The 24,774-nt window shown below is 52.9% G+C and overlaps 1 protein-coding gene across 4 annotated transcripts in view; it reads right to left on the bottom strand.

Annotated features, from left to right (window-relative positions):
• The window catches only part of NTNG2 (netrin G2), a 74,997-nt gene that overhangs the window by 19,260 nt on the left and 30,963 nt on the right, over nucleotides 1–24,774 (bottom strand). For all 4 annotated transcript variants that reach the window (XM_049710857.1, XM_049710858.1, XM_033426899.2 and 1 more), the window contains exon 3: nucleotides 22,638–23,281. In XM_049710857.1, the coding sequence (XP_049566814.1) occupies nucleotides 22,638–23,281 (644 nt within the window). The remainder of the gene's footprint in view (nucleotides 1–22,637; nucleotides 23,282–24,774) is intronic.

Here is a 24,774-nt window from a genome sequence, read left to right as displayed (position 1 = left end):
AAAAGCATATTATTTGAAGAAATTATTAAGTAAATAAATAAATCATGTGCAATATCCTTATGCAAAAGCCTGACATTAGAACTCAACCTCACGCCATAAACAAAAGTTAACTCAAAATGGATCAAAAGGGGCTTCCCTGGTGGCGCGGTGGTTGGGAGTCCGCCTGCCGATGCAGGGGACGCGGGTTCGTGCCCCCGTCCGGGAAGATCCCACATGCCGCGGAGCGGCTGGGCCCGTGAGCCATGGCCGCTGAGCCTGCGCGTCTGGAGCCTGTGCTCCGCAGCGGGAGAGGCCACAACAGTGAGAGGCCCGCGTACAGCAAAAAAAAAAAAAAAAAAAAAAAAAAAAAGATCAAAAACCTATATGTAAGAGCTAAAGATAACTCTGAAAAGGAAACACAGGGGTAAATCTTCATGACTTTGGATTAAACAGTGATTTCTTACACATGACACCAAAAGTACAAGTAACAGAAGAAAAAATAGATACATTGGACTTCATCAAAATTAAATACTTTTGTGTTTCAGAGGACGCCATCAGGAAAGTGAACAGATAACCCACAGAATGGGAGAAAAATCTTCTCTCTGGTGAGAGACTTACATCTAAGAACATATAATGAACCCTTACAACTCAATAATAAAAAAACAACTCAATTTTTCAAATGAGGAAAGGATTTGAATAGGTATTTCTTCCAAGAAGATACACAAATGGCCAACAAGCACATGCTCACATCACTAACCATCACAGAAATGCAAGCAAATTACAAGGTTACCACCTCACACCCTTCGAATGGCTAGTGTCAAAACCACAGATAATAACAAGAAAATGATTGTGAGAATCTGGAGGAAATGGAAGCCGTGTACACTGCCGGTGGGGATGTAAAGTGTTGTGAGTGACTTTGGAAAACTTTCCTCAAAAGTGAAACTGACTGACCATATGACCCAGCAATTCCCCTCCCAAGTATATACCCAAGAGAAACGAAAACACATCTGCACAAAAACATGTACATGAATGTTCACTGCAGTGTTATTCATAATAGTCACAAGGTAGAAACAACTCATATGTCCATCAACAGAAAAACCAAATGTGGTGTATATACACCATGGAATATTGTTCACCCATAAAAAGGAACGAAGCACGACACCTGCTACAGCGTGGGTGAACCTGGAAGACATCATGCTACACGAAGGAGCCAGACACAAAAGGCCACATATTGTATGATTCCACTGATATGAAATGCCCAGAACAGACAGAAAGTAGACTCGTGGTTGCCAGGGGCTGGGGAGAGGGGAGAATGGGAGTGACCGCTAGATAGTACAGGGTTTCTTTTTGGGGAAACGAAAATGCCCTAAAGTTGACCATAGGGATGGTTGCACAACTCTGTGAATATACCAAAAGCCACTGAATTGTGCACTTTAAATGGATATGTTATGGCTTGTAAATTACATTTCAGTACAGCTGTTGCTAAACAAACAAATGAATAACTAACTGGAAAATATGGGAAATAGTGAGGGCGTTACCTGAGTGACTAAAGCCTGGGAACCAGGGTTTTACTGCAATCTCTCTCCTGCAAAGCTTCAAAGGTTTGTTTTACTATTTGTATCAACCTAGCACGCTGCACCTTAAAGAAAGTCTTGCTGGGTGAACACAGCTGATATAAGGCACCATTCTGAGAACTCACGGATAAACACTTCAGCCTTTACCAACCATCCTATGAATGACATACTGCTATTATCTGCATTATACAGACGGGGAAACTGCGGCCTGGAGCGGTGAAGTGAGCTGCCTGAGGCCCCCCAGCTGGTAAGGGGCAGACCCACGACTTGAATCCGGGCAGCCTGACGCCAGAGCCCACACTGAACGTCCGCATGCCGTGGTGGCCCAGTGTGGCGGGCACTGGGGTCCTGGGATCAGCGGGCAGGGCTTCGACCCGCTCCCAGTGCACATGCTGGGTGGCCCTGCACAAGTTCTTCACTAATCTGAGTCCTAGTTTTCTCACCTGGAGAATGGGGAGCAACAACCCTGGTCACACCACGGGCTGTTGTGAGGATCGGTGACCTCGGTCATTCCTGAATAGGGGATGAGCGAATGGACATAAGTAATGCATCTGCCGTGTCACCCAGCCTCGCACACAGGTGCTCATTTGGGGTTCATACTCCTCTTGCCTTTCCTGCTGATTGTAAGATGGTAGCCCTGGCCCCTCGTCGCCCTAGCCTGGGATGTTCTGCCACTTCCTGTGTGACCTTAGGAGGGTTGCTGAAGTTCCTCGGCCTCTGTTTTCTCATCTGTAAAACAGGGATGGCAGTGGCACCTACCTCATATGGTTGTCCTAAGGAGCAACTGAGACATGGCCCTGAAGACATGCATGTAAGCGCTGGGCAAACGCTAGTGTCCTGGTGGTTTTCTCATTTCTTATCTTTATGAGTGTCTAGAGACGGGGTCCTGAGAGCTTTCTTTGAACAAATGTGTCGGTTCTTCACAAGAACCTCATGAAAGGTTTATTGCTATTATCTCTATTTTACAGACAAGAAAATGAGGCACAGAGAAGTTCAGCAAGAGGCCCAAGGCCACACAGCTGGTGAGCCCCACTTTAAGAAGGGGGTGGCGGCCTGGGGTCCTCCAGTGCTGGCTCTCACACAGACACAGGCTCAGAGAAATCCAACCTGCCCACAGTTCCCCCAAAGGACACAGTCATGTCCTTTCCTCCCCGCCCTCAGGCTGCTGTCCTGAGGTTTCCCTTCCCTATTCCAGAAGGCCCTCGGGAGATGAAATTAAAATAAATAAGCAAGCATATATAAATACAGAGCACTCATAGGTGGACAGGTGACGTGCACTATTAACTGAATCCTTGTGAAAACCCAGAAGGCATCACTCTTCCCATTTTACAGGTAAGGATATAAGATTGTAGTAGGTCAAGTGTCACGAACTCACCCCCAGGTCTCTGGGTGGAAGAGGCTGGATTTGAACCCAGAACTGTCGGGTGCCAGACTTGGATTTCATCACCATATTCTATTGGCCTGTCTCTCCCGCTACTTGCCTTATGTTGATTCCACTTGGATAATGAAGGCCAGTGGGGAGGGGCCACCGGACAGATACTCCCCCAAGCCCACTACCAATCCCGAGGCCCAGCCTCAGCCTAGGAAATGCAGGAGAAAGAAGCTCCCTTTCCTAACTTTCTTTCTAACGCCAACTGCAGCCTGCGTCTAGACGCAGGTGGGTGGTCCAGACTCCTGGCTCTGCTGCTGGCCCGAGTTTTTCTCCTGCATCCACGCGATCAATTTTCCTAGGGAATTACTTTCTGAATTTGACCTTTGAGAACCATCAATCTCACCAGAAAGCCATCATCTGAGCCGCCTGACCCCGCTACACAGCACTTTTAGGCTCATCCATCAGGGAACGTTATTTAATAATGAAAGAGGGACAGGGCAAGGCTGGCCAGCAGTCCACTCCCAGCCCATCAGGATCTGCTGCCTGCCCCATCACAGAATCCCAGGGCTTTGACCCTTTGGATGGCAGCAGGAGTGGCTCCGTAAGAACGGGGGGTAACGGAGGAACAGAGACACTGAGTCAGTAGCCAGAGTCAGAGCAGATTCCCTGCTCCTGATCTGCCTGGGTGACCTCGAGCGAGTCACTTCTCCGGATCTCAGACCTTTCGCTTGCAGTTTGGAAGGGTTGAATTACATCTTAGCTTTTCAACTTTTCTATTTAGTTGTTCATGGGTGCCTAATATACTGTTTGGCACGCAGCGGGCTCTCGATCGATAGCGGCTGAATGAACGAAGGAGGAAAGGAAGGGAGGGAGGAGACGATGCACAGAGGCTCTTTGCACAACATCTGGCATGGATGAGCCTTAACGGCTCAGTGAAAGCCAGGCAGTATCGTGGCTGGAGCAGTGTGGTGGCAGGTGACCGCAGGGTCTTAGTCTCCGGGTCCATAAAACGGGGGACTTGACGGTTTCCACGGGACAGGGCTATTGAGAGGATGAAGACGGGCTGGCCCATGGGGCGTGCTCAGCACAGGGTCGGGCACGTAGGGAGCCCCCCATAAATACCAGCTGCTTTGCCATTGCTAATGGCCAACAAGTGACATCAGTGGGAATCTGGGGGGATCCCCAGGAACAAGATTGTCCTTATTCGGCAGCCCCCGGGTGCCCAGCCCCGAGGAACAGGTCCCCTTATCCATGCTGTCCTGCCAACACCCTACTCCAGAGCCCCTCCCCAGCTGAGATCAGCTGGCCTTTTCTCCAGGCCCCTTGGGATGCGCCCACTGTCCTCTGAGAGTCACTTCCACGAAGGGCCGACTGTCACTACAATTTCCAGATTTAGCAAATAAAAATATAGCATGCCTGGTTAACTTTGAATTTCAGGTAGACACTGAATCATTTTTTAGTATAAGTACAGGCGTGTCTCGGAGATATTGTGGGTTCAGTTCCAGACCAATAAAGCAAATATCGCAATAAAGTGAGCCACATGAATTATTCTGGTTTTCCAGTGCATATAAAAGTTACGTTTACACTATACTGTAGTCTATTAAGTGTGCAATAGTATTAGGTCTAAAAAAATGTACCTACCTTGACTAAAAAAATATTATATTGCGAAAAATGTTAACCATCAACTGAGCCTTTGGTGAGTTGCAGCAGTAACATCACAGATCACTGTTCACCACAACCAATGTAATAATAATGAAAGAAAGTTTGAAGTAGTGCGAGAATTACCAACATGCGACACAGAGACCTGAACTGAGCAAACGCTGTTGGAAAAACAGCACCGACAGACTTGCTCGATACAGCGTTGCCACAAACCTTCAATTTATAAAAAAACACATTATCTGCGAAGTTCAATAAAGTGAGAGCAATAAAACAAGGTTTGCCTGTATGTCCCATGAAATATCTGGGACGCACGCTTACACTAAAAACATTGTTTGTGGCTCACCGGAAATTCGGATTTAGCTGGTATCCTGCGTTTTATCTGGCAGCCCTACCCCTACTCACCCACATGGTGAGCCATGGCCCTCTGGCCCGACCCCTGACCCCTCTCAAGGCCTGGCCTGGGTGTCCCCACCCACCCATCAGAAGCTGGCCGGGCTGCCTGCCCTCCAGAGAGGAGGCCACGGCTGCTTTCTCCTCTAAGTCGCTAAGTTTCTTTTTCTCTAGTTGATGAGTCCCTAACGAGCCCCAGGGGACCATGACGGAGGCAGGACTGAGCCTCACCTGCACGGGAAGGCCACCCCAGACAACCCGAGTTCTCAGGGAAATGTGCCCTGCTCCTGCCAGGAGGAGACTGACATGCTGACTTCACCCCCTCCTGTCCACCTGCCGGGCCCGGCCGGGGGCCTGACAGCCGCGCGAAGCACGAAGCAGTCGTCGGACGGCAGGGGCACCGGCCCGTACCAGGCGCCAGCGTGCCCTGCCCCGCAGGGAGGGGCGGGCAGCGCCTGGGCCCTGCTGGCGGGAGTGCCATCTGGACACGGGCCTGGCACCAGTGCGCCACGAAAATCAAAATCGTGAGCTGGGCCCTCCCCTCCTCAGGGTGAGAGAAGCGGGGTGTTTGGAGCGCCTCCCAGACAGGAGGGTGGAGGAATGTAGGTCAACTCCTGGCTGCCGGAAAGAGTGATGTCATCGGCTCCTGGGGGAAAGATGGGGAAGTGGTAAGTTTAGGCGAGCGAGAGAGCCGGGTGCCGGAGCCAGGCAGGGAGGAGGGGGCCGGGGCTGGTTCCCCTCAATGGTCAAACTTGCCAGGATTTCAGGGCAGTCACAGGGACCCCTCGGTGAGCACAGGTGGGGCACTCGGGAGAGCCCAGGACCCCAGGCGGTCTTGGTAATTGATCACCTCTTCCTGGCGTCTCCCCCACTTCTTTTACCACTTGTCCAAACATCATTGCATATGCAGCCTTCTGGGAGTGGATGGGTGTATTTCTGACACCTTGAAGGTCAGAGTCGCTTGAAACAAGTTTCTATTTGAAAGCCTCCAGCAGCGCCTTCCCATTTCTCTTGTCAGAGAGAGCATTTATTTCTGGGGAAAGACTGTTCTTTTGTTTGGGGAAAAACAGTTCAGTGGGCTGCTGGGTTTATAGGGAAGCGAACCCCGAGCCTATGCTGGCCTGGAGATGTTAGCACGTGAGGGTGGACACATGAGGGAGAAGGCTGACCTCGAGAAGGGCACTTCCCTTGTGGAGGGGCTCATGCATCTGGGGCTGGAGGCCTGGACTCCAGGGAGGAAGGATGCAGCCATGAGAGGGGGCTGGGGGCTCACGACAGAGGCGGTCCAGGGGCTGCCCCTCCCAGGCAGCCGGTGGCCACGGCCAATGGCTGGGTCTCCGGGTCAGTGCTGGCTAATGGCCATCCTTTGAAGTGTTCTCTTCGTACGTGATCATTCTCCTGGGCTCGCCCCAGCCTGTGAGTCCACGTGCGATGGATCACCGTGGCCTGGGGGTGTTAGATCTTCTTTGGGGGATTAAGGGAGAGACCGTGTCCTTGGCTGGCACAGAGCGGCGTGGAGAGATTGGCAGCCTTCAAGGAAGCAAGTGATGGTCAGGAGAACCTCTCCTGATCCCAGAGAGGCTGGATCAAGAGGTGACCAGCAATGAGAAGGCCATAGTTGGGGATCTCGCTAAGGGAAGGCTATAAAATATTGGACTCATAGCTAATTAGTGGAATGGGGGCAGGGCTAGGGTACTAGTGGAAAGAGGGCTCCTGGATGCCGGAGAATTTGAACCGTCTGAGTCAAAAGGCTTCAAGTCAAGCCCTGAGACCCCGAGAAGAGGAGACACTGAAAGCCGAGCCGCGGGGCGCGGGTGTGCAAGGCCTCGGCCACCTGGCGTGACCTGGCTCTCTCAGGGTCACGTGGATAAACGCCAGCTGCTGCATCTTCTGGAACGCAGTCAGGCTGGCAGCTGAGTTCATTGCCAAATCAGATTTGGGCTTCTGTGCGAAGTCCTTTTATATTAAGTGCTTTAACATACATCACCTCCTCCAGTCTATTGATAAATCCTATTACCCATTATGAAGCCAGAGGCAGCTTCCCAGTCAACAGGAGAGAGGCTGATGGAGGGGTGCTGGGGGGCTCGGGCGTGTGGCTTGGGGGAGACACGGTGGGTATGACCAGGCTGGTTGACTAAAGCAAGCTCACCTCTTCCCCTGTGGGAGGGCTCAACACCCTGGAGGGAAGGGCCAGGCCTGGGTCGGGGGAGAGGGGGGAAATGTGAGGCGTGCTGGGCGTGATGGTGGAGGGCCAGCCCGTTGGTTTTGTCTACCCACCTCCTGGCTCCCGGATTCCAGACCCCTTCTCCTCCGAAAGAGTTACGAATATTAAGACCCATTCGTTCATGAATGAATGAGCGAATGATTTCAACGAATGCACAGCATTCCTGCCTGGTTCTCAGTGCTGGCCTCACAGGGTCAAGAACACAGACCCAGACCCTGTCCTCTCAGAGCTCAGAGCCCAGGGTGGGGAAGGGGGAGGGCGGCTGCGTACAGGAGTGTGTGTGCAGCAACGCACCTGTGACAATGCAGTGGGATTGCTGTGCTCTTTGAAGGCCAGAGGAGGGGAGGCAAGGGCTGGCCGCCCAGATCTCCAGCCTGCGGGGACCCCGGAGAGGCGCCCTGTGAGCCAAGCCCTGAGGAATGAGGCGTTTGCCAGACAGGAGGGGCGGACGGGGTGCGTTGTGCTGCAGGCAGGAGGAGCAGCCCTGAGGCGAGTCAGAGGGACCCAGCTTCGGGCGGGGGGCTGGCCTGTGAGGACTCAGGGCCCAGGCTGCCCAGGGAGGCGAGAGGAAGGATGTGTGGTCCACGGGAACGGAGTTTCTAAGGTCAATGGGAAGCCACTGAAGGGTGTTGTTCAGGGCAGTGACGTGACTGGGTTTGGGTTTGGGGAAAAACCTCCACGTGGAAGGGGCAAGGCTGAAGGGGGCAAGCCCAGTCCCCTCCCCAAACAAAATCCTGATGCCCCTCTCCGTGGGGCAGGGGTAGTGATGGGGTCCATGTAGGAAACTGCTCAGGCTGACAGAGTGGGATGGGAGAGGTGGGTAGGAATCCAGAGGTGGTCACACCGGTCAGAATGGCCATCATTAAAAAGTCTACAAATAACAAATGCTGGAGAAGGTGTGGAGAAAATGGAACCCCCCCTACACTGTTGGTGGGAATGTAAGTTGGTGCTGCTACTATGGAGAACAGTATGGAGGTTCCTCAGAAACTAAAAACAGAATTACCATATGATCCAGCAATCGAACTGCTGGGTATATATCCAGACGAAACTCTAATTCAAAAAGCTACACGCGCCCCTATGTTCATAGCAGCACTATTCACAATAGCCAAGACACGGAACAACGTAAATGTCTATTGACAGAGGAATGGGTAAAGAAGATGTGGTGCGTACATACAATGGAAAACTACTCAGCCGTAAAAAAGAATGAAATAATGCCATTTGCAGCAACACGGATGGACCTAGAGATTGTCATACTAAGGGAAGTAAGTCAGAAAGAGAAAGACAAATACTATGTGATATCACTTATATGTGGAATCTAAAACATGACACAAATGAACCTAACTATGAAACAGAAACAGATTCACAGACATACAGAACAGACTTGTGGTTGCCAAGGGGGAGAGGGTTGGGGGAGGGGTGGAGTGAGAGGTTGGGGTCAGCAGATGTAAGCTTTTATATATAGAATGGATAAACAACAAGGCCCTCCTGTATAGCACAAGGAACTATATTCGATACGATATAGTTATCCTATGATTAAACTATAATGGGAAAGAATATATAAAAAAGAATGTATATATATATATATATGTATAACTGAGTCACTTTGCTGTACACCAGAAATTAACACAACATTGCAAATCGACTATACTTCAATTTAAAAAAAGATATTTTAAAAAAAGGAATCCAGAGGTGGGCATTTCCCCACAGAGTGGAAAGAGGCAACTCCAAATGGGGGAGAGGCACCCGGACTCCCCGAGGCCAGGGCAGCCCAGACGAGGCCCCTCGTCCACCCTGGGCTTCTGCAGAAGGCTCGGCTCGTCCTGCGGGTCAGCCTCTGTGCCCTGGGCTGCGTGAAGGCGGTGGAGCGTGTGATGTGTGTGTGTGACCGCTGCTTGTGGAAGTGGATTCACGCGTGCAGGTGGGGCAGGTACGTGTGTACATATAAGGGAGCACCTGTAAATCTAAAACGTGCTGAGGGACTTCCCTGGTGGTCCAGTGGTTAAGACTCCGTGCTCCCAATGCAGGGGGCCCGGGTTCAATCCCTGGTCAGGGAACTAAATTCCGCATGCCGCAATGAAGATCCCGCGTGCCGCGACTAAGACCCGACATGACCAAATAAATAAATTAATTAAAAATAAATAAATAAAACATGCTTGATAGGGGCAGCGTGCCAGCAAGCCTTCAAAATGACCCACTCTGGGGTCCCCCTGTTGTGGGGTAGAGAAGCGGCCCAGCCAGGGCAGGAGCCCCCACTCCAGCCCTGTCTGTCCTGCCCATGCCTCATTAGCCTCAGTTACAGCTAATAAGGTCCCTCCAATCCCCAAGCTGGGGGCGGGGCAGAGAGCCAGACAGGAGCGGAGATCCAGGGATTCAACTTGGCTGGAGAGGGTCCCCCAGGTGAGCCATGTACCCGTGGAAATGGGGTTTTGTTCAGGTAACTAAATACTGACTCCTTGCAAATAACAAGGGCTCCCATTTCGCAAGCACCTACTGCACGTCAGGCCTTGAGCTGACCTACAAGTGCTCAGACAGTCCTCAAAACAGTAGGATCCCATTTCACAGATGGGGAAACTGAGGCTCGGGAAAATTGAAGAGACTTGCCCTGGACCATAAACTAGCAAATGAAAGAGTCTGAATTCAAACGCAGTCTTCTCTTTGACACCAAGATGTGCCGCTATCGACTCAGTACAAAGAGACCTCGGAGCCCCGAGGATGGCTGCCTTCGGTTGCCGGGACGATATGGGGTCTTTAGAAGTATAAGATGCGGGGTTTCTGGCCGAAATATTGTCTGTCAGCCCGCACCTGTTCTCTTCTCCTTGTACATAGTGGAAGCCCGCCCCCCCCCACCCCCATCCTCTCAGGCCCTCTGCCCCTCGCTGATGGCTTTCTCCAGCAGTTTCCCCTGCTGTTCCTTTCTGTTTTCTCGGCATCATCACCAGAACCCCAGGGTGCTGCGGTCCCTCCCTCTTTTCAGGAAGAACCCTTTCCTTCCCTCAAACTCCCCACCAGCTTGTACTCCATTTCCCTGCTCCCTTTCATGATCAAACCTCTGGAAAGCCTTATCGACACCACTTTTGGTTTTTTTACCCCTCATTCATTCTTTTAAAATCTTCTGCATTCACCCTGGAATCCACCCAAGACGGGCTTTGTCCCCGACTCCCCCAAATCTGCCCTCCCAAGGTCACCTTTGACCTCCACGTTGCTAAGTCCACGGACCCACCTGGCCGTCCTCTGTCTGGACCCCTCAGTGGCACTGGACACTGATGCCCATGCCCCCTGGACATGCTCTGCCCGCTGGGCTTTGGGGCACCATCCTTCCCGATTTTCTCCCCTCTATGGCTCCTTGCTCTCCATGTGCTGCCTTCACCGTCCAACTTCCCAGGGCTCCATCCCAGGCCAGCCCTCACCTTCCTCCTTGTTCTCAGAGCCTCACACGCTCCCATGGCGTCGGGGGTCATCTCTAAGCCCAGGACTGGGTTGCCTGCCCTTCAGACTTGGACGTCCAAATGCTCCCATGCCTCAAGGGCACCTCACAGCAACAGGTCAAAACAGAACTCTGGGGCTTCCCTGGTGGCGCAGTGGTTGAGAGTCCGCCTGCCGATGCAGGGGACACGGCTTCGTGCCCCGGTCCGGGAAGATCCCACGTGCCGCGGAGCGGCTGGGCCCGTGAGCCATGGCCGCTGAGCCTGCGCGTCCGGAGCCTGTGCTCCACAACGGGAGAGGCCACAACAGTGAGAGGCCCACGTACCACAAAAAAAAAAAATAAATAAATAAAATAAAATTTAAAAAAAACAGAACTCTTCCTCTGGGGGCACAGCCACTTGGGAAAACCGTTCTGCAGTTTCTTATAAAGTTAAACACACATTTATCATATGACCCTACAATCCCATACCCGGGGATTCACTCAAGAGAAATGAAAGCTTATGTTCATACCCAAACCTTTACACGAATTTTCAGAGCTGCTCTATTCATAGCTGCCCCAAACTGGAAGCAACTGAAATTCCCTTCTCTGAGCGAATGTGTTAGGGAACCGTTGATTGAAACCGCTCACCTTGGCCCGGCATGACGATGACTGCTTCCCTGAGTTGCCTCACAACAGGAGGTCCCGATAAGGAACCCGGTGCTGCAGCCAAAAACTGGCCAGAAGAATTTGGGAGGGGCCCAAAAGGGGAAGGAGACGCCAGCCCATAATATGTCCTACCAACCTCCCAGAAACCCTCGCGCTGGAATCCATCTTGGCTGAGAGATGCGTGCGCCACCAGGAAGGACCCTGAGTCAGAAAAAATATGGGTGAAGCAAGATGATTGGCTAGATACTACCCGGAAACTCACTTCATCACCATAAACCCCGAGACTGCGAGCCACGTGGCAGAGCAGGTCTCCTGGGCTCCCTTACCCTGCTGCTCTCCGCCCAGGTGCCCCTTCCCAATAAAGTCTCCTGCTTTGTCAGCACGTGTGTCTCCTCGGACGATTCATTGCCAAGTGTTAGACAAGAGCCCACTTGGGCCCTGGAAGGGGTCCCCCCTCCTGCAACAATGGACGGAACTGCAGTGCTGGGGGCAGGATGCTCCCCAGTAATAAAAAGGACCATGCTTGATGGCAACAACACGAGCACCTTGAGGGCACTGTGCTGAGCGAAGGAAGCCTCTCACATGCTGTGCGACTCCATTTACAAGACGTTTTCAAAAAGACAAAGCTGTAGTGACAGAGATCAGTGTTTGCTGAGGACTGGGGGCCGGGAGAGGAGGGTGTGGCTACAAGGGGGGCAGCTCGAGGGAGCTCTCTGGGGAGATGGACTGTTCTGTGTCTTGATTGTGCTGGTGGTCCTATGAATCTACGTGGGTTAAAATTCATAGAACACACCCCGAAAGGTCAATTTTACTGGATGATAATATACAAAACAAAATGTAAACATATTCAAACATTTCTTCCAGAAACTTCTTCCTCCACCGGCTGTCCCCACTTCACTAGGTACAATCTCCATCCACCCAGGGTCTCCAGCCAGAACCCGGGGCTCCCCTGGATGCCTCCTACCAGCCACTCCGTCAACTCCATCCCCAGGCAGCCCTCGGCTCCCATCTCCACGTCCAGAACCCAGTCCAGGCTGTGCTTTGTCTTGGCGGAAACTGCCTGGTCTCCCTCCAGCTGCCCCTCCCAACTCAAGCGGCCGGCCAAGCATCAGAAATCAGAGAGCGTGACCTCCCCGTCTAAAATCCTGCAATGGCTTTCCCTGAACTTAGAACAAAACTAACTCCCTCCCGAGGCTGCAGGGCTAGCACCACATGGCCCTGTGCCCTCTGCTCTCACGGCGCTCACACTCTCTAGCCACGTCATATTAAGCTCTTAGAAGGCATCACCCGTGAGTTGAAGGCAGGGCCTTTGCACCTGCGGTTCCCCTGCCGGAAACGCACCTCCGCCTGCTCCGGCTCCCCCTTCCGCCTGCAAAGCTTCTTCCTCGGGGGGCTTCCCCCACCACCTGGGGCCTGGTGTCAGGTCGCCCCTCCCAGCCACCCTCCCTATGGCCCCCTCGGTTTGTCACCTTCCCAGCACCTTGAGTCACCTGTGGTGGTTTGTTTTGTTTATTCCCATCTCCCTGCTAGACCGTAAGCCCCGTGGGGCTCTTGGATCTGAAGCACCTGGCTGTGCTGGACACACAGTAGGTACCTGTTATGGATCGAATTGTGTCCCCCAAAAAGATAGATGGAAGTTCTATCTATCCTGGTGCCTGTGACTGTGACCTGATATGGAAACAGGGTCTTTGCAGATGTGATTAAGATATAAATTAAGGGGCTTCCCTGGTGGCACAGTGGTTGAGAGTCCGCCTGCTGATGGAGGGGACACGGGTTCGTGCCCTGGTCCGGGAGGATGCCGCGTGCCGCGGAGCGGCTGGGCCCATGAGCCATGGCTGCTGAGCCTGCGCGTCCGGAGCCTGTGCTCCGCAACGGGAGAGGCCACAGCAGTGAGAGGCCTGCGTACCAAAAAAAAAAAAAAAAAAAAAAAAAAAGATATAAATTAAGATGAAGTGATACTGGAGTAGGGTGAGCCCTTAGTCCAGTACGACTGCTGTCCTTCTAAGAAGAAGAGATATGGGGAGAACACTCTATCGAGACAGAGGCACAGAGAGAAGACGGCCACGAGAAGACAGACGAAGGCATGGGATGACGCATCTACAGCCAGGGGATGCCAAAGACGCTGGCTTCCCCCAGCAGCTCGGAGAACGGATTCTCCCTGACAGGTTTTGGAAAGAGCATGGCCCTGCCACCACCTTGATTTCAGACTTCAAGCCCCCAGAACTGTAAGGCAATACATTTCTGTTGTTTTAAGCCCACCTGATCTGTGGTACTTGGTGATGGCAGCCCTAGGAGACTAACTAATACAAGTGCCCATTAAAAATATCCATTGAGTGAATTAATACGACAGTGACAAAACTCTCAGAAGGAAATCCTCCCCACTCAGCGAGAGAAAGGGGGGCGCTCGTTCTCCCCAGCACTGTTGGAAGGCATCACTGTCAGGGATTCCATCCCTAACTCACCCACCGGGGCCCCATATCTTCTGAGACCCCAGCCAAACCCAGGACCCCCCTGCTGCCCCCTCCCACCAGGGCTGAGGCCACACCTGGTAGGTGAGCAGCCCAGAGGTACCCAAAGGAGCCTGGACAAATGCCCCATGGGTCCCCCTGCCACACTTGGCAGTGGACACCCCCCCATATCCTCAGCACAGCTCTGCCCCCGCCCCATTCCTCAGCAGACGACAGTATGGTGCATGTCCCATCTTTGGTGGGAGGGAGTGGTTCAGGAAGATTGGCAGGTTCGGTTAAAGGGTGTAAACTGCACCTAACAAAATCTCTGTCCTTAATGAGCTGGGAACATACATGTTGGGTTGAAAAAATAAAAAATAGAACACGAAACTGACTCTCCAAACGTTTGGGGATCACGGACCCCTTTGGCAACGGAATGAAAACGAAGGCCCTCACTCGGGCCGACCTCACACCCACACGATGCTTAGCATGTATTTCCGGGAGTCCAGGACCATTAAGGCCCACTCTCCTGAAAGCACGGGCCCCGTAGAAGGAACTCCAGGCTGATCACTCCCTGGGATCCTGGTGTTTTATTGACACAGTGGTGACCCTAGCACTTACTGCATGTTTACCACGGCCTGGCCACGGCTCTGAGCCTCTTCACGGGTTGTCTGATTTAAACTCCATGGTTATGGGACTTCCCTGGTGGTGCAGTGGTTGAGAATGCGCTTGCCAATGCAGGCGACGTGGGTTCGAGCCCTGGTCCGGGAAGATCCCACGTGCCGCGGAGCAGCTAAGCTCGTGAGCCACAGCTACTGAGTCTGTGCTCTAGAGCCCATGAGCCACAACTACTGAGCCTGCATGCCACAACTACTGAAGCCCGTGTGCCTAGAGCCCATGCTCCGCAACAAGAGAAGCCACCGCAACGAGAAGCCTGCACACCACAACGAAGAGTAGCCCCTGCTCGCTGCAACTAGAGAAAGCCCGTGCACAGCAACGAAGACCCAATGCAGCCAAAAATGAAACAAACAAACAACTCCATGGTTATTATCTCCATTTTATGGAGGTGGGAAAGGAGCCACAGACAAGTTAAGAAACTTGCCCTGGGTCACACCTGAGCCAGGATTTGCACTTGGACAGTCTGACATGGAAGCCATCCACCTATTTCTTTTTCTTCTTGTGTGTGTGTGTGTGTGTGTGTGTGTGTGTGTGTGTGTGTTAAAATATACATAACATAAAACTTACTATTTTGCCATTTTAAAGTGGATAGTTCAGTGACATTAAGTACATTCACGTTATTGTGCAACTACCATCAATATCCTTTTCTAGGGACTTCCCTGGTGGTCTAGTGGTTAGGACTCAGTGCTTTCACCACCGTGGCCAGGGGTCAATCCCTAGTCAGGGAACTAAGATCCTGCAAGCTGTGCAGCACAGCCAAAAATAAAATAAAATTAACAAACAAACAAATAAAAGCAATTACCTTTAAAAGATATCCTTTTCCATGGGGAGGGGGAAGGGTGAGCTGTGACAAAGTGAGAGAGCGGCATGGACATATATACACTACCAAACATAAAATAGATAGCTAGTGGGAAGCAGCCACATAGCACAGGGAGATCAGCTCGGTGCTTTGTGACCACCTAGAGGGGTGGGATAGGGAGGGTGGGAGGGAGGGAGACGCAAGAGGGAAGAGATATGGGAACATATGTATAACTGATTCACTTTGTTACAAAGCAGAAACCAACACACCATTGTAAAGCAATTATACCCCAATAAAGATGTTTAAATAAATAAATAAATAAATGATTTTGATCCGTTAAAAAAAAAAAATCCTTTCCAGAACACTTACATCATCCCAAACAGAAACTTTACACCCTCTAAGTAACTCTCCGTTCCCCCCTCCCTCCAGCCCCTGGCAACCTTATCCTATTTTCCATCTCTACGAATTTGCCTATTCCTGGTGCCTTACCTATGTGGACTCACACAGTATTTGTCCTTCTGTGTCTGGTTTATATCATCCATGTTGTAGCAGGTGTCAGGATTTCCTTCCTTTTCAAGGCTGAATAATACTCCATGGTACGTATAGACCACATTTTGTTACTCCATCATCAGTTGATGGACACTTGGGTTATTTCCACCTTTCCACTGTGCGAGTAATGCTGCTAGGAACATGGGGGCACAAATATCTATTCAAGTCTCTGCTTTCAGTTCTTTTGGGTGTATAACCCAGAGTGGAACTGCTGGATCATATGGGAATTCTATGTTTAATTTTTTGAGGAACCAAAACACTGTTTTCCACAGCAGCTGCGCCATTTTACATTCCTACCAATAGTGCACATGGGTTCGTATTTGTCCACATCCTTGCCAACACTCGTTGTTTTCTGTTTTTCTGACAGTAGTCATCCTAAGGGGGCACCTCCATCTATTTCTTAACCTCCAAGCCTCAGTTTCCTCATCCGCATACTGGGGACAAGGACCCTCAAGGGGCAGGACTCAATGAGGAAACACACAAACGGGACTTAGAATACCATATGGCCCGTAAGAACTGCTCGGCAATGACAGCTAATGTTCCTGAAGGGGGGAGCCCCACCCCCCAACCCCAGGTGGGGGTCACAGAGCTACAAGGGTCAGTGCAGGCAGAATAAAAATCACACGCTTCCCTTCTCACCCATGTTCCCTGTGGACCAGCAACGGAAGAGACTAGACGGAGGGCGGGGCAAGTCCGTGCAGTAAGTGGAAAGGCCTCTGCGCTCTCTGATCCCCTCCCCCTCCCCCTCCCCTCCACACACACACACACACACACACACACACACACACACGCACAAAGCCTGCTTCCCTCCTGCGTTTTCTATTCTTGTCCTAAGTTCCGTCTATCTTTAGTTACTGGGTGATCAATACGGCAGGACGTTTATGGAAGAAGACAAGAAGGCAAGAAAGGGGCAGGGGGTCAAGGGAGGAGAAAACCAGGCGGGTGCCGGCTGGCCCAGGGCCTTGGATGAGAAGCCAGACCCCAGCAGCATCTGGGGAAGCCAGTGGATTCTCACACCTACCAACTTTTAAAATGGTATCTATAGTTCCTGTTCCCTTAATCAATGGTGTACAGATGAGGTGCACAGGACCTTCATCTGACGCATGGGACCTCTCTCCGTCATCTCCCACCAACACCACCCTGCTTGGCTTGAATACCTCCAAGAACGGGGAACTCACTCTTCCTTTCCTGTCCTTGGCTGGCTAAGGCCCAGCTGGACTGGTTCCCTGGAGCCTCCAAGAGTTTTCTGGGTGGAGGACTTTGCCATGGGGCAGGGCCTGAGGGTGAGAATAGGATGACCATTTCCCTTTCCCTCTGCCCCAGACCCAGAGTCAGCAGGCTGTTTACCCGGAGTTTGTCCAGATCCCAGGTGCCCGCCCTGCCAGAGGTCTGCAGAATACTGTGAGTGTAGCGGCTATGCTGTCACCGCTGTGAGAAGACAGGCAGGTCTCAGAGCAGAGGGGGCACACTGACAGCTTGTGAGCTGCCTTGGGTTGCAGGTGTGTTTTGTTTTACCTGCACAGGATTTTCAGTAGGTGCCAGTATTTCAAAAAGCAAGTGATTTCACATATATATCTGCTATGTGCCTTCTCTCACATCAGAAGATGCGGCAACATCTGGTCTGCCTCTCTCCCTGACCTCTCCGGCCACCTAGCCAGAGGAATGGGACACTAGGGTAAGCTCTTCAAATATATCGTTTCAATGAAGCTTCACCCCAAGCTGGTGAGGTCGTTATCATATCTCCATTTTGCAGATGGGAAGACTGAGGCTTAGACAGGTTAAGGTGATCCAGCTAATCAGTGATGGAGGCAGGATTCAAACGTTGGTTGGTCTAATGATGCCAGCTTCTACCTGGGGGTTCCCAACTCTCCACTCCCTTGCGGAGATTTGTAAAGAATCTCTTCTGGACCTCGCCCCAAGCTTATGGGATCCAGAGCTCTTAGCAGTGGGGCTGGGGAGCCCGTTGTTTTAAAATGCCCTCCCGAGGATTTCCCTGGCGGTCCAGTGGTTAAGAATCCACCTTCCAATGCAGGGGACGGGGGTTTGATCCCTGGTTGGGGAACTAAGATCCCACATGCCGTGGGGCAACCAAGTCTGCATGCCGCAACTAGAGAGAAGCCCACGCGCTGCAACGGAAGATCCCGCATGCCAGATCCCATATGCGGCAACGGAGGACTCCATGTGCCGCAACTAAGACCCGACGCAGCCAAAAATAAAATAAATAAATATTTAAAAAATAAATAAATAAAGTAAAATGCTCTCCTGTATGAAGCTGGTTGGATGTGGGCCTGGCTGCCCTTGACCACTGTGTTGGGGGTGCAGGTGGGGGCCTTGTCTCTTCTCCAAGCACCGTCTCATTCCTCCTCAAATCCGGTGCCACCCCGGACTTGCCCAGTTAAAGCCAGCCGCTCTCCCAGTCCACACCTGAGTTTCCCTGTGTGTGGAAGGAGAAAATCGCTCCCGCCCCTTCCCAGCCTTCCAGGAATGGGAGCAACTTAATGGGCGGGACCCCCTCTTCTCTTTATCTCAGACCCAGAGTAAGCAGGACTGGCAAAGCTGTTTTGCCTGGTCCTGAAGGGAGGGGAGGTCCTGAAGGGGGGGAGGCCCGGTGGTGGGCCGGGACCTCCAGGTGCTGGAAGCTACTTTGCTCCCTGCACCGCTGCCCTGTGGGGCTGCGGTTTGCTCTCCTTCTTCCTCTCACCCCCTGATTTGTACCAGGTCCTCACCCCCAGGGGCCTGGGCTTCTCCATCTGCTCCATCCTCCTCCCCCAGAGCCAGGTGCTTGCTGGCTGGAAATAGCTGACATGAGGGACAGGGCTGGAAGCATCCATGGTATCAAAGACCTTTAGATTCCATAGAGAGATGGACTTGAGCTTGGGCACACTAGGGTTGGACCTTGACTGTTTGGTGGTCAGTTTCGCTGTGTGATCTCCTTATGTCCCCTGACCTCGGCCTCCTTATCTAAAAACACGAGGTGGAGGGGAATGTCGTCCCCGTGGGAAAGGCTCTATGGGGTGGAGATCAGGTCCGGCTTGCTCAATGCTCCAGCTTGTGGGGTCTTAGAGATTTAATAACCTTGTGGGAAGTGAATGACTATTGATTAACTAAGATGCATGTGAGCCCCGAGCTCACTGCTCAACAGGAAAGGAGCCCATAGCAAACACTCAATAAGTATCAGCTACTATTGTTAGCAGGCCACAGGGGGAGGCACCGTGTAACTCTGGGTCATGAAATTCTGAGCAAATACCAGAACAGGTTCAGTCTGAAATCCCAGCACCCGACAGCCCGGGGATCCTCAGGTCACTACTCAGGAACACCAAGGGCATCATCTGGGTGGGCCCACGGGCACCTTTGCCACCCCATCCTGCCTCTCTGGCCTCTCTGGCTCCCAGGCACAGCTGGACTTTCCCACCTGGAATTTAAAAAGGAAAAGTAGAGGAAGTCACAGCCCGTTGCTGAAGCATCTGACCAGATCTAATTAATCGATTAGCCAAGCTGCCACTTTCCTGCCAACCAGCCGCCTGAAGAGTACTTACTTTATCTGTGAATTGATTGCGTGCTTTCACCACCACTACAGCTAATCCCCACCACCCACAGAGGCTGGGTGCTGGCGGGAGCTGGGAGCTGCCGGGCAGGGACCGCCCTGCCACGTTGCCAGGGAGGCACGGGCTCCAGGCAGCCCCAGGCCTCAGACAGGAAACTGAGGTCCAGAGAGGGGAGCAGAGGGGCGGGGCTGGAACCCAGCTCACCTGACCCCCAGGTCACCTGGCACCAGAACAGCCCTCTTGATCTAGATGAGGCTGAAAAGCTGAGACTCTTTCCTGCCCCCCACCTGTCCCTCTGTCCCTTCCCAAATACGATCTGCCCCACTTCTGCATCTCAGAGTACCTCCTAAGAGAAAAATGACCTTCACCCCTGGCTGAGGTGTAAGGGGCACTACAGGTCCTGGCTGTCACCATCCAGCGCAGACCTTGCAGCCGGCCTGGACCTTAGGACCCTGCACGAGCCGCCTAATGAAGGGGCAGGTGGGCCCTTGATTAGACTCCTGAAGATGAGGGACACCCCCATAGCAGCCCAAGGAGGTCAGGAAAGGGGCCACAGCCCCCAGAAGGGGGGGGATCTTGTTCCTACCTCCGGACTGCTAAGCTGTTGGGTCGGTGGATGGGAGGGTCTTAAGAGAACCAGACCATCGCATCCGCAGGGCTGGCAGAGGTCACCAAGATGGCCCACGGCCCAAAGCCTGCACACGGATCTGAGAAACAGGAGCAGGACATTGATCCTTGACTCCCCGCTACCGCAACAGCTGCCACATATCAGGCGGTCTCCAGACCACTCGTGGTTTAAAATAGCCTGCCCCCTGGGCTTCCCTGGTGGCGCAGTGGTTGAGAGTCCGCCTGCCGATGCAGGGGACATGGGTTCGTGCCCCGGTCCGGGAAGATCCCACATGCCGCGGAGCGGCTGGGCCCGTGAGCCATGACTGCTGAGCCTGTGCGTCCGGAGCCTGTGCTCCGCAACGGGAGAGGCCACAACAGTGAGAGGCCCGCGTACCGCAAAAAAAAATAAAAAATAAATAAAAAATAAAATAGCCTGCCCCAAGTGCGGGTGGGCTAGGAGTCACGGGTGTCAGAACCACAGGCCCCTGCATGTGCACCTGCCTCACTGCCACCTGCTGGCCTTGAACTGACCCCACCTCATGAATCGCTTGCCTTTGCCTTGGCCCACCTGGAATCCACAGAGTCAAAGGAAAATAAAATGCAGACACAGCGGAAAACCAAAACCCCACACCGCCCCTGCCCACCCCTACTCCGCAGGTGTGACCACAGTGAGACGTTAGTACACCAGCTTCTAGCCTTTCCCCACATCCACGATGCTCCCGGGCCCGAAAGGGCTTCTTTCCAATGTCAACGTCAACAGAGAAGTCATGTGTGCGGGCATATTACATAGTTTACAAAAATGGGATTATACTATACACACCATGCAGCAAACTGGTGTTTGCACTCATCAGTCATTATATACTCGGGCAGTCTGCAGAGCCTGTCGTGGAAAGCTGCCCAAGGTATGTTGTCCCAGCTGGGTTCTGGGTCAGCCCCTGCCCAAACTGGCCTAAGCCATGCTCCTGGCCCTAATTGTGCCCCAACACCCTTGGGTCTCAACTTGGTCCTTCCTCAACCTGCCCCAGCTCTCGCACGCCATTATTTTGAACACTATGTATTTTATTCAATAAACACTTTTTTAGCATGTGTGACGTGCTAACCCACAGTCGTTTAAACTGCGATGTAATAAACACAAGCTCACAGTAGTTCTGAGTATCTCATCAACTCGAACTCTAACTCAATTAGCTTACCACGATGCAGTGAGACAAGCATGTTCGTTATCATCCCTGTTCTACGGATGGGGAAACTGAGGCGCGGAGAGGTCCTCGTCCGGAGGCTCACAGCCCCGTCGATGGCAGAGCCGGGAATTCACCCCAGGCCATCTGGCTCCAGAATGCCTACTCCGACTGTCACAGCAGCGGTTCTCGAACGTGCGTGTATCCGAATCCTCCAGAGAGCTTATTAAAACACAGGTTGCTGGGCCTCACCCCTGGGATTTACGATACAGCAGGCCTGGCACGGGGCCCGAGAATTTGCATTTCTAACGAGTTTCCAAGTGACGGTAATGCTGCTGGTCCAGGAACCACACTTAGAGAGCTCCTGTGTTACATGCTGCTGCCCCTTATGATTGACCCCTTGGTTACCAGCGATGCCCCCCCCCCGCCAAAGCCTCGCTCTTGAGTGCAGACCAGGGTGTTATATCCGTGGCTGGGGATAAAGGCCTTGCCCCTACTGACCAGCAGGTCATCTGTCGAATGAACAGATGATCTGGGACAGCGTGCGACCATTTTATCATCTGCAATCTACAGAGTTCCTGGTAATCAAAGGCTGTTTTTACCTCCTGTGATGGTCCTTTGCCTCCCCCAAAAGTGTCCACAAAACATCTTCTTCTCCAGAGCTGTGAGTAAAGGACTAACTCGGCAGGGTTGGGTTGTCCACAGCTACAGAGTCCAAAGAAAAGCCTGGCCCTTAACTAGCTCCTGGGAGGAGTTTATGAGCCTTGGAATGTCCTGCCTAGTAAGAGTCTTTGTTTATCTGGGGCCTGGGGCCACTCCAGATAATTGACACTAATGATGTGATTTATGATGGCGGCCTGGGGCCATGCAGTATCAGCATGACCTGTGGGTCAAGGAATTGGAGCCCAAGGTCAACCACGTGGGCAGTCAGCCACGCCTACATAACCAATTCCCAATAAAACCCCTGGATACCCAGGCTCGGGCAAGCTCCCCTGGCTGGCGCTACTCCGCACGCGCTGTCACCGTTGCTGCACCGGGAGAGGATGACGGGAAGCTCACACTGCTCTCTCCCAGAGCCTGCCCTCTGAACCTTTCTCTGTCGCTGATCGTAATCTGTATCCTTTCATTGTAACAACAGCAGCTGTGGGTATAACAGCTTTGCTAGGCTCTGTGAGTCCTTTTAGCAAATCCTGGAGCCTGAAGGCGGTCTCGGGCACCCCCCAGACACAAGTGCCCATTCACTGAGTCCGTGGCCAGTTACATTGTACCTCCCGAGCACCAGGCTTTAGCTCAAACCCCACCCACACTGCCCAGGTCTGCTCAGCTCCACCCATCCTCTCCAGACCTCCCAGCCCTGTGGCTAGAGGTAGCCTGGGCCCTACGGAGGACATTCAGCATCCAGCATTCACCTCCCTCCATGGAAAATCGCAGGTAGCCCCTTTGATGTAACACCAGGTAATGTCCCAGGTATCACGTAACATCCTAGGCCTCAGGTAACATTCCAGGTATCTGGTAATATCCCAGCAAGCAGGTAACATCCTGGGTACCAGGTCACCCCCAGGCCTTACCTGCCCATGACCTCGATGTTGGAGATGGCGTAGAAGTACTTGTAGAGGTTCTCCCGCTGCACATACGTGCCGCCCAGCGCCGGGCGCAGCAGCCGCATGCGCAGGTCGGTGAGGGTGAAGAATTCCTTGAGGCCCTTGGCGCTCTCCAGCCGCGTGTACAAGTTGTCCATGTTGCGCAGGTTGGGGCCGGCGAAGATGGCGAAGCGGTCCCGCACCTCGAAGCGCACGTGCTTCTCCTTCTTGGAGCCGGCCCAGCGCGAGTACTCCTCCGTGCACAGCACTCGGTGGGCACCCGATGCCGACAGGTCGCGGGCGCGGCGGGCGGGCATGCCGAAGGCCTCCATGCAGTCCTCTGCGTAGAACTGGTAGGGCTGCCACGTGCGCCCGTTGTCCAGCGACTTCTCCAGGACCATGGCGGTGGGCCGGCCGTACTCGAACGTCACCACCACGTCGTCCGTCAGCTCCAGGCTCTTGTTCCACGACAGGGTGATGTTGGCCTCCAGCGGGCTGGGGTAGCGGCTCCAGGGGACGCTCTGCCAGTAGGTGGCCAGGCCCTCATCCTCCCTGTCCAACATGAGCCGGGGCGGGTGAGCCAGGTCCGGGTTGGAGGCGTCACACTCGTTGCTGCACAGGTAGGGGTTCTCCTGCGGGTGGGGAGAAGACCAGGGTGGATGCTGACTGTTCTGGGGGGCCTGGGAGCCTTGTCCCAGCCCAGCCCCGGTGTCTGCCCAGAGGTCTCAGAGCCTGTGCTCCGACGTCCGGGCACCAGGAAGCCTCTCTCTTCCAAAGCCCATAAAGACACGCAGCTCTATTGCCTCCCAAGAAAACATTCGTTCCTACTCTAAGCTCAGACAATCAAGAAGGGCGGGAGCTAGTCACTGCTCTGAGACCCTCCATGGCTCCCCACTGCCCGGAGGATAAAGCCCTACCGCTTTACCTCATTGACTCTGACCTCCTCCCACCATATCTGGAGCCACTGTTCCTGGTCTCCCACCTGAGCACTCCTGTCCTCCAAGCCTCCCTTGTCTGTGCCTCTGAGCCTTTGCAGATGGCATCCCCTCTCCTTGACATGCCCTTCCACTCTCTGTCTGCCTCCAAATTCCTACTCACACTTTTTTTTTGTCATCTTTATTGGAGTATAATTGCTTTACAATGGTGTGTTAATTTCTGCTGTATAACAAAGTGAATCAGCTATACGTATACATATATCCCCATATCTCCTCCCTCTTGCGTCTCCCTCCCACCCTCCCCATCCCACCCCTCTAGGTGGTCACAAAGCACAGAGCTGATCTCCCTGTGCTATGCGGCTGCTTCCCACTAGCTATCTGTTTTACATTTGGTAGTGTGTATATGTCCATGCCACTCTCTCACTTCGTCCCAGCTTACCCTTCCCCCTCCCCGTGCCCTCAAGTCTATTCTCTACGTCTGCCTCTTCATTCCTGCCCTTCCCCTAGGTTCTTCAGCACCATTTTTTTTAGATTCCATACATATGTGTTAGCATATGGTATTTGTTTCTCTCTTTCTGACTTACTTCACTCTATATGACAGTCTCTAGGTCCATCCACCTCACTACAAATAGCTCTATTTTGTTTCTTTTTATGGCTGAGTAATGTTCCATTGTATATATGTGCCACATCTTCTTTATCCATTCATCTGTTGATGGACATTTGACTCTTGAAACATCTCCTACACAGAGATGCCTTCTCGACCCCTCAGACAATACAATTAGTAGCAACAGGAGGGGCAGTGGAAGAAGTCCACCTGGTGCCCAGCACATTATCTCATTTCTCTCCTGTTCAGTAACTAGCTAACCACCAATGCTCACAGTGTGGGAGTGTCAACTCCATGCTCGGGATGAAGCAACCCGGGCTTTGGAAGGTGGTGGCCCTTGCCCGAGGCCCTGCTAGGAAGAGCTGGGGGCCGCACTGTGGCCTGTCTGTCACTGGGGCCTGCTCTCTGTCCCCACAGCACGCGTGTCTGCCTCACGCACAGCCCGGGTTCCTCTCAAGGGGGTGCGTCCTGTGGCAGTCCTTTCCTCGGCACGTGCCTGGCTGGCCCAGTGGGGGACACTGGCTGGGTAAGGCAGGGCACGGCCCCCACATGCTTCCTCTCCCCTCACCCCCGCCTCCAAAAGCTG

This window comes from Orcinus orca, chromosome 6 (assembly GCF_937001465.1).
Source record: "Orcinus orca chromosome 6, mOrcOrc1.1, whole genome shotgun sequence".
NCBI classification, from domain to species: domain Eukaryota; kingdom Metazoa; phylum Chordata; class Mammalia; order Artiodactyla; family Delphinidae; genus Orcinus; species Orcinus orca.
The sequence above is the reverse complement of the archived record's forward strand: the minus strand, read 5'-3'. Positions and strand labels throughout refer to the sequence as shown.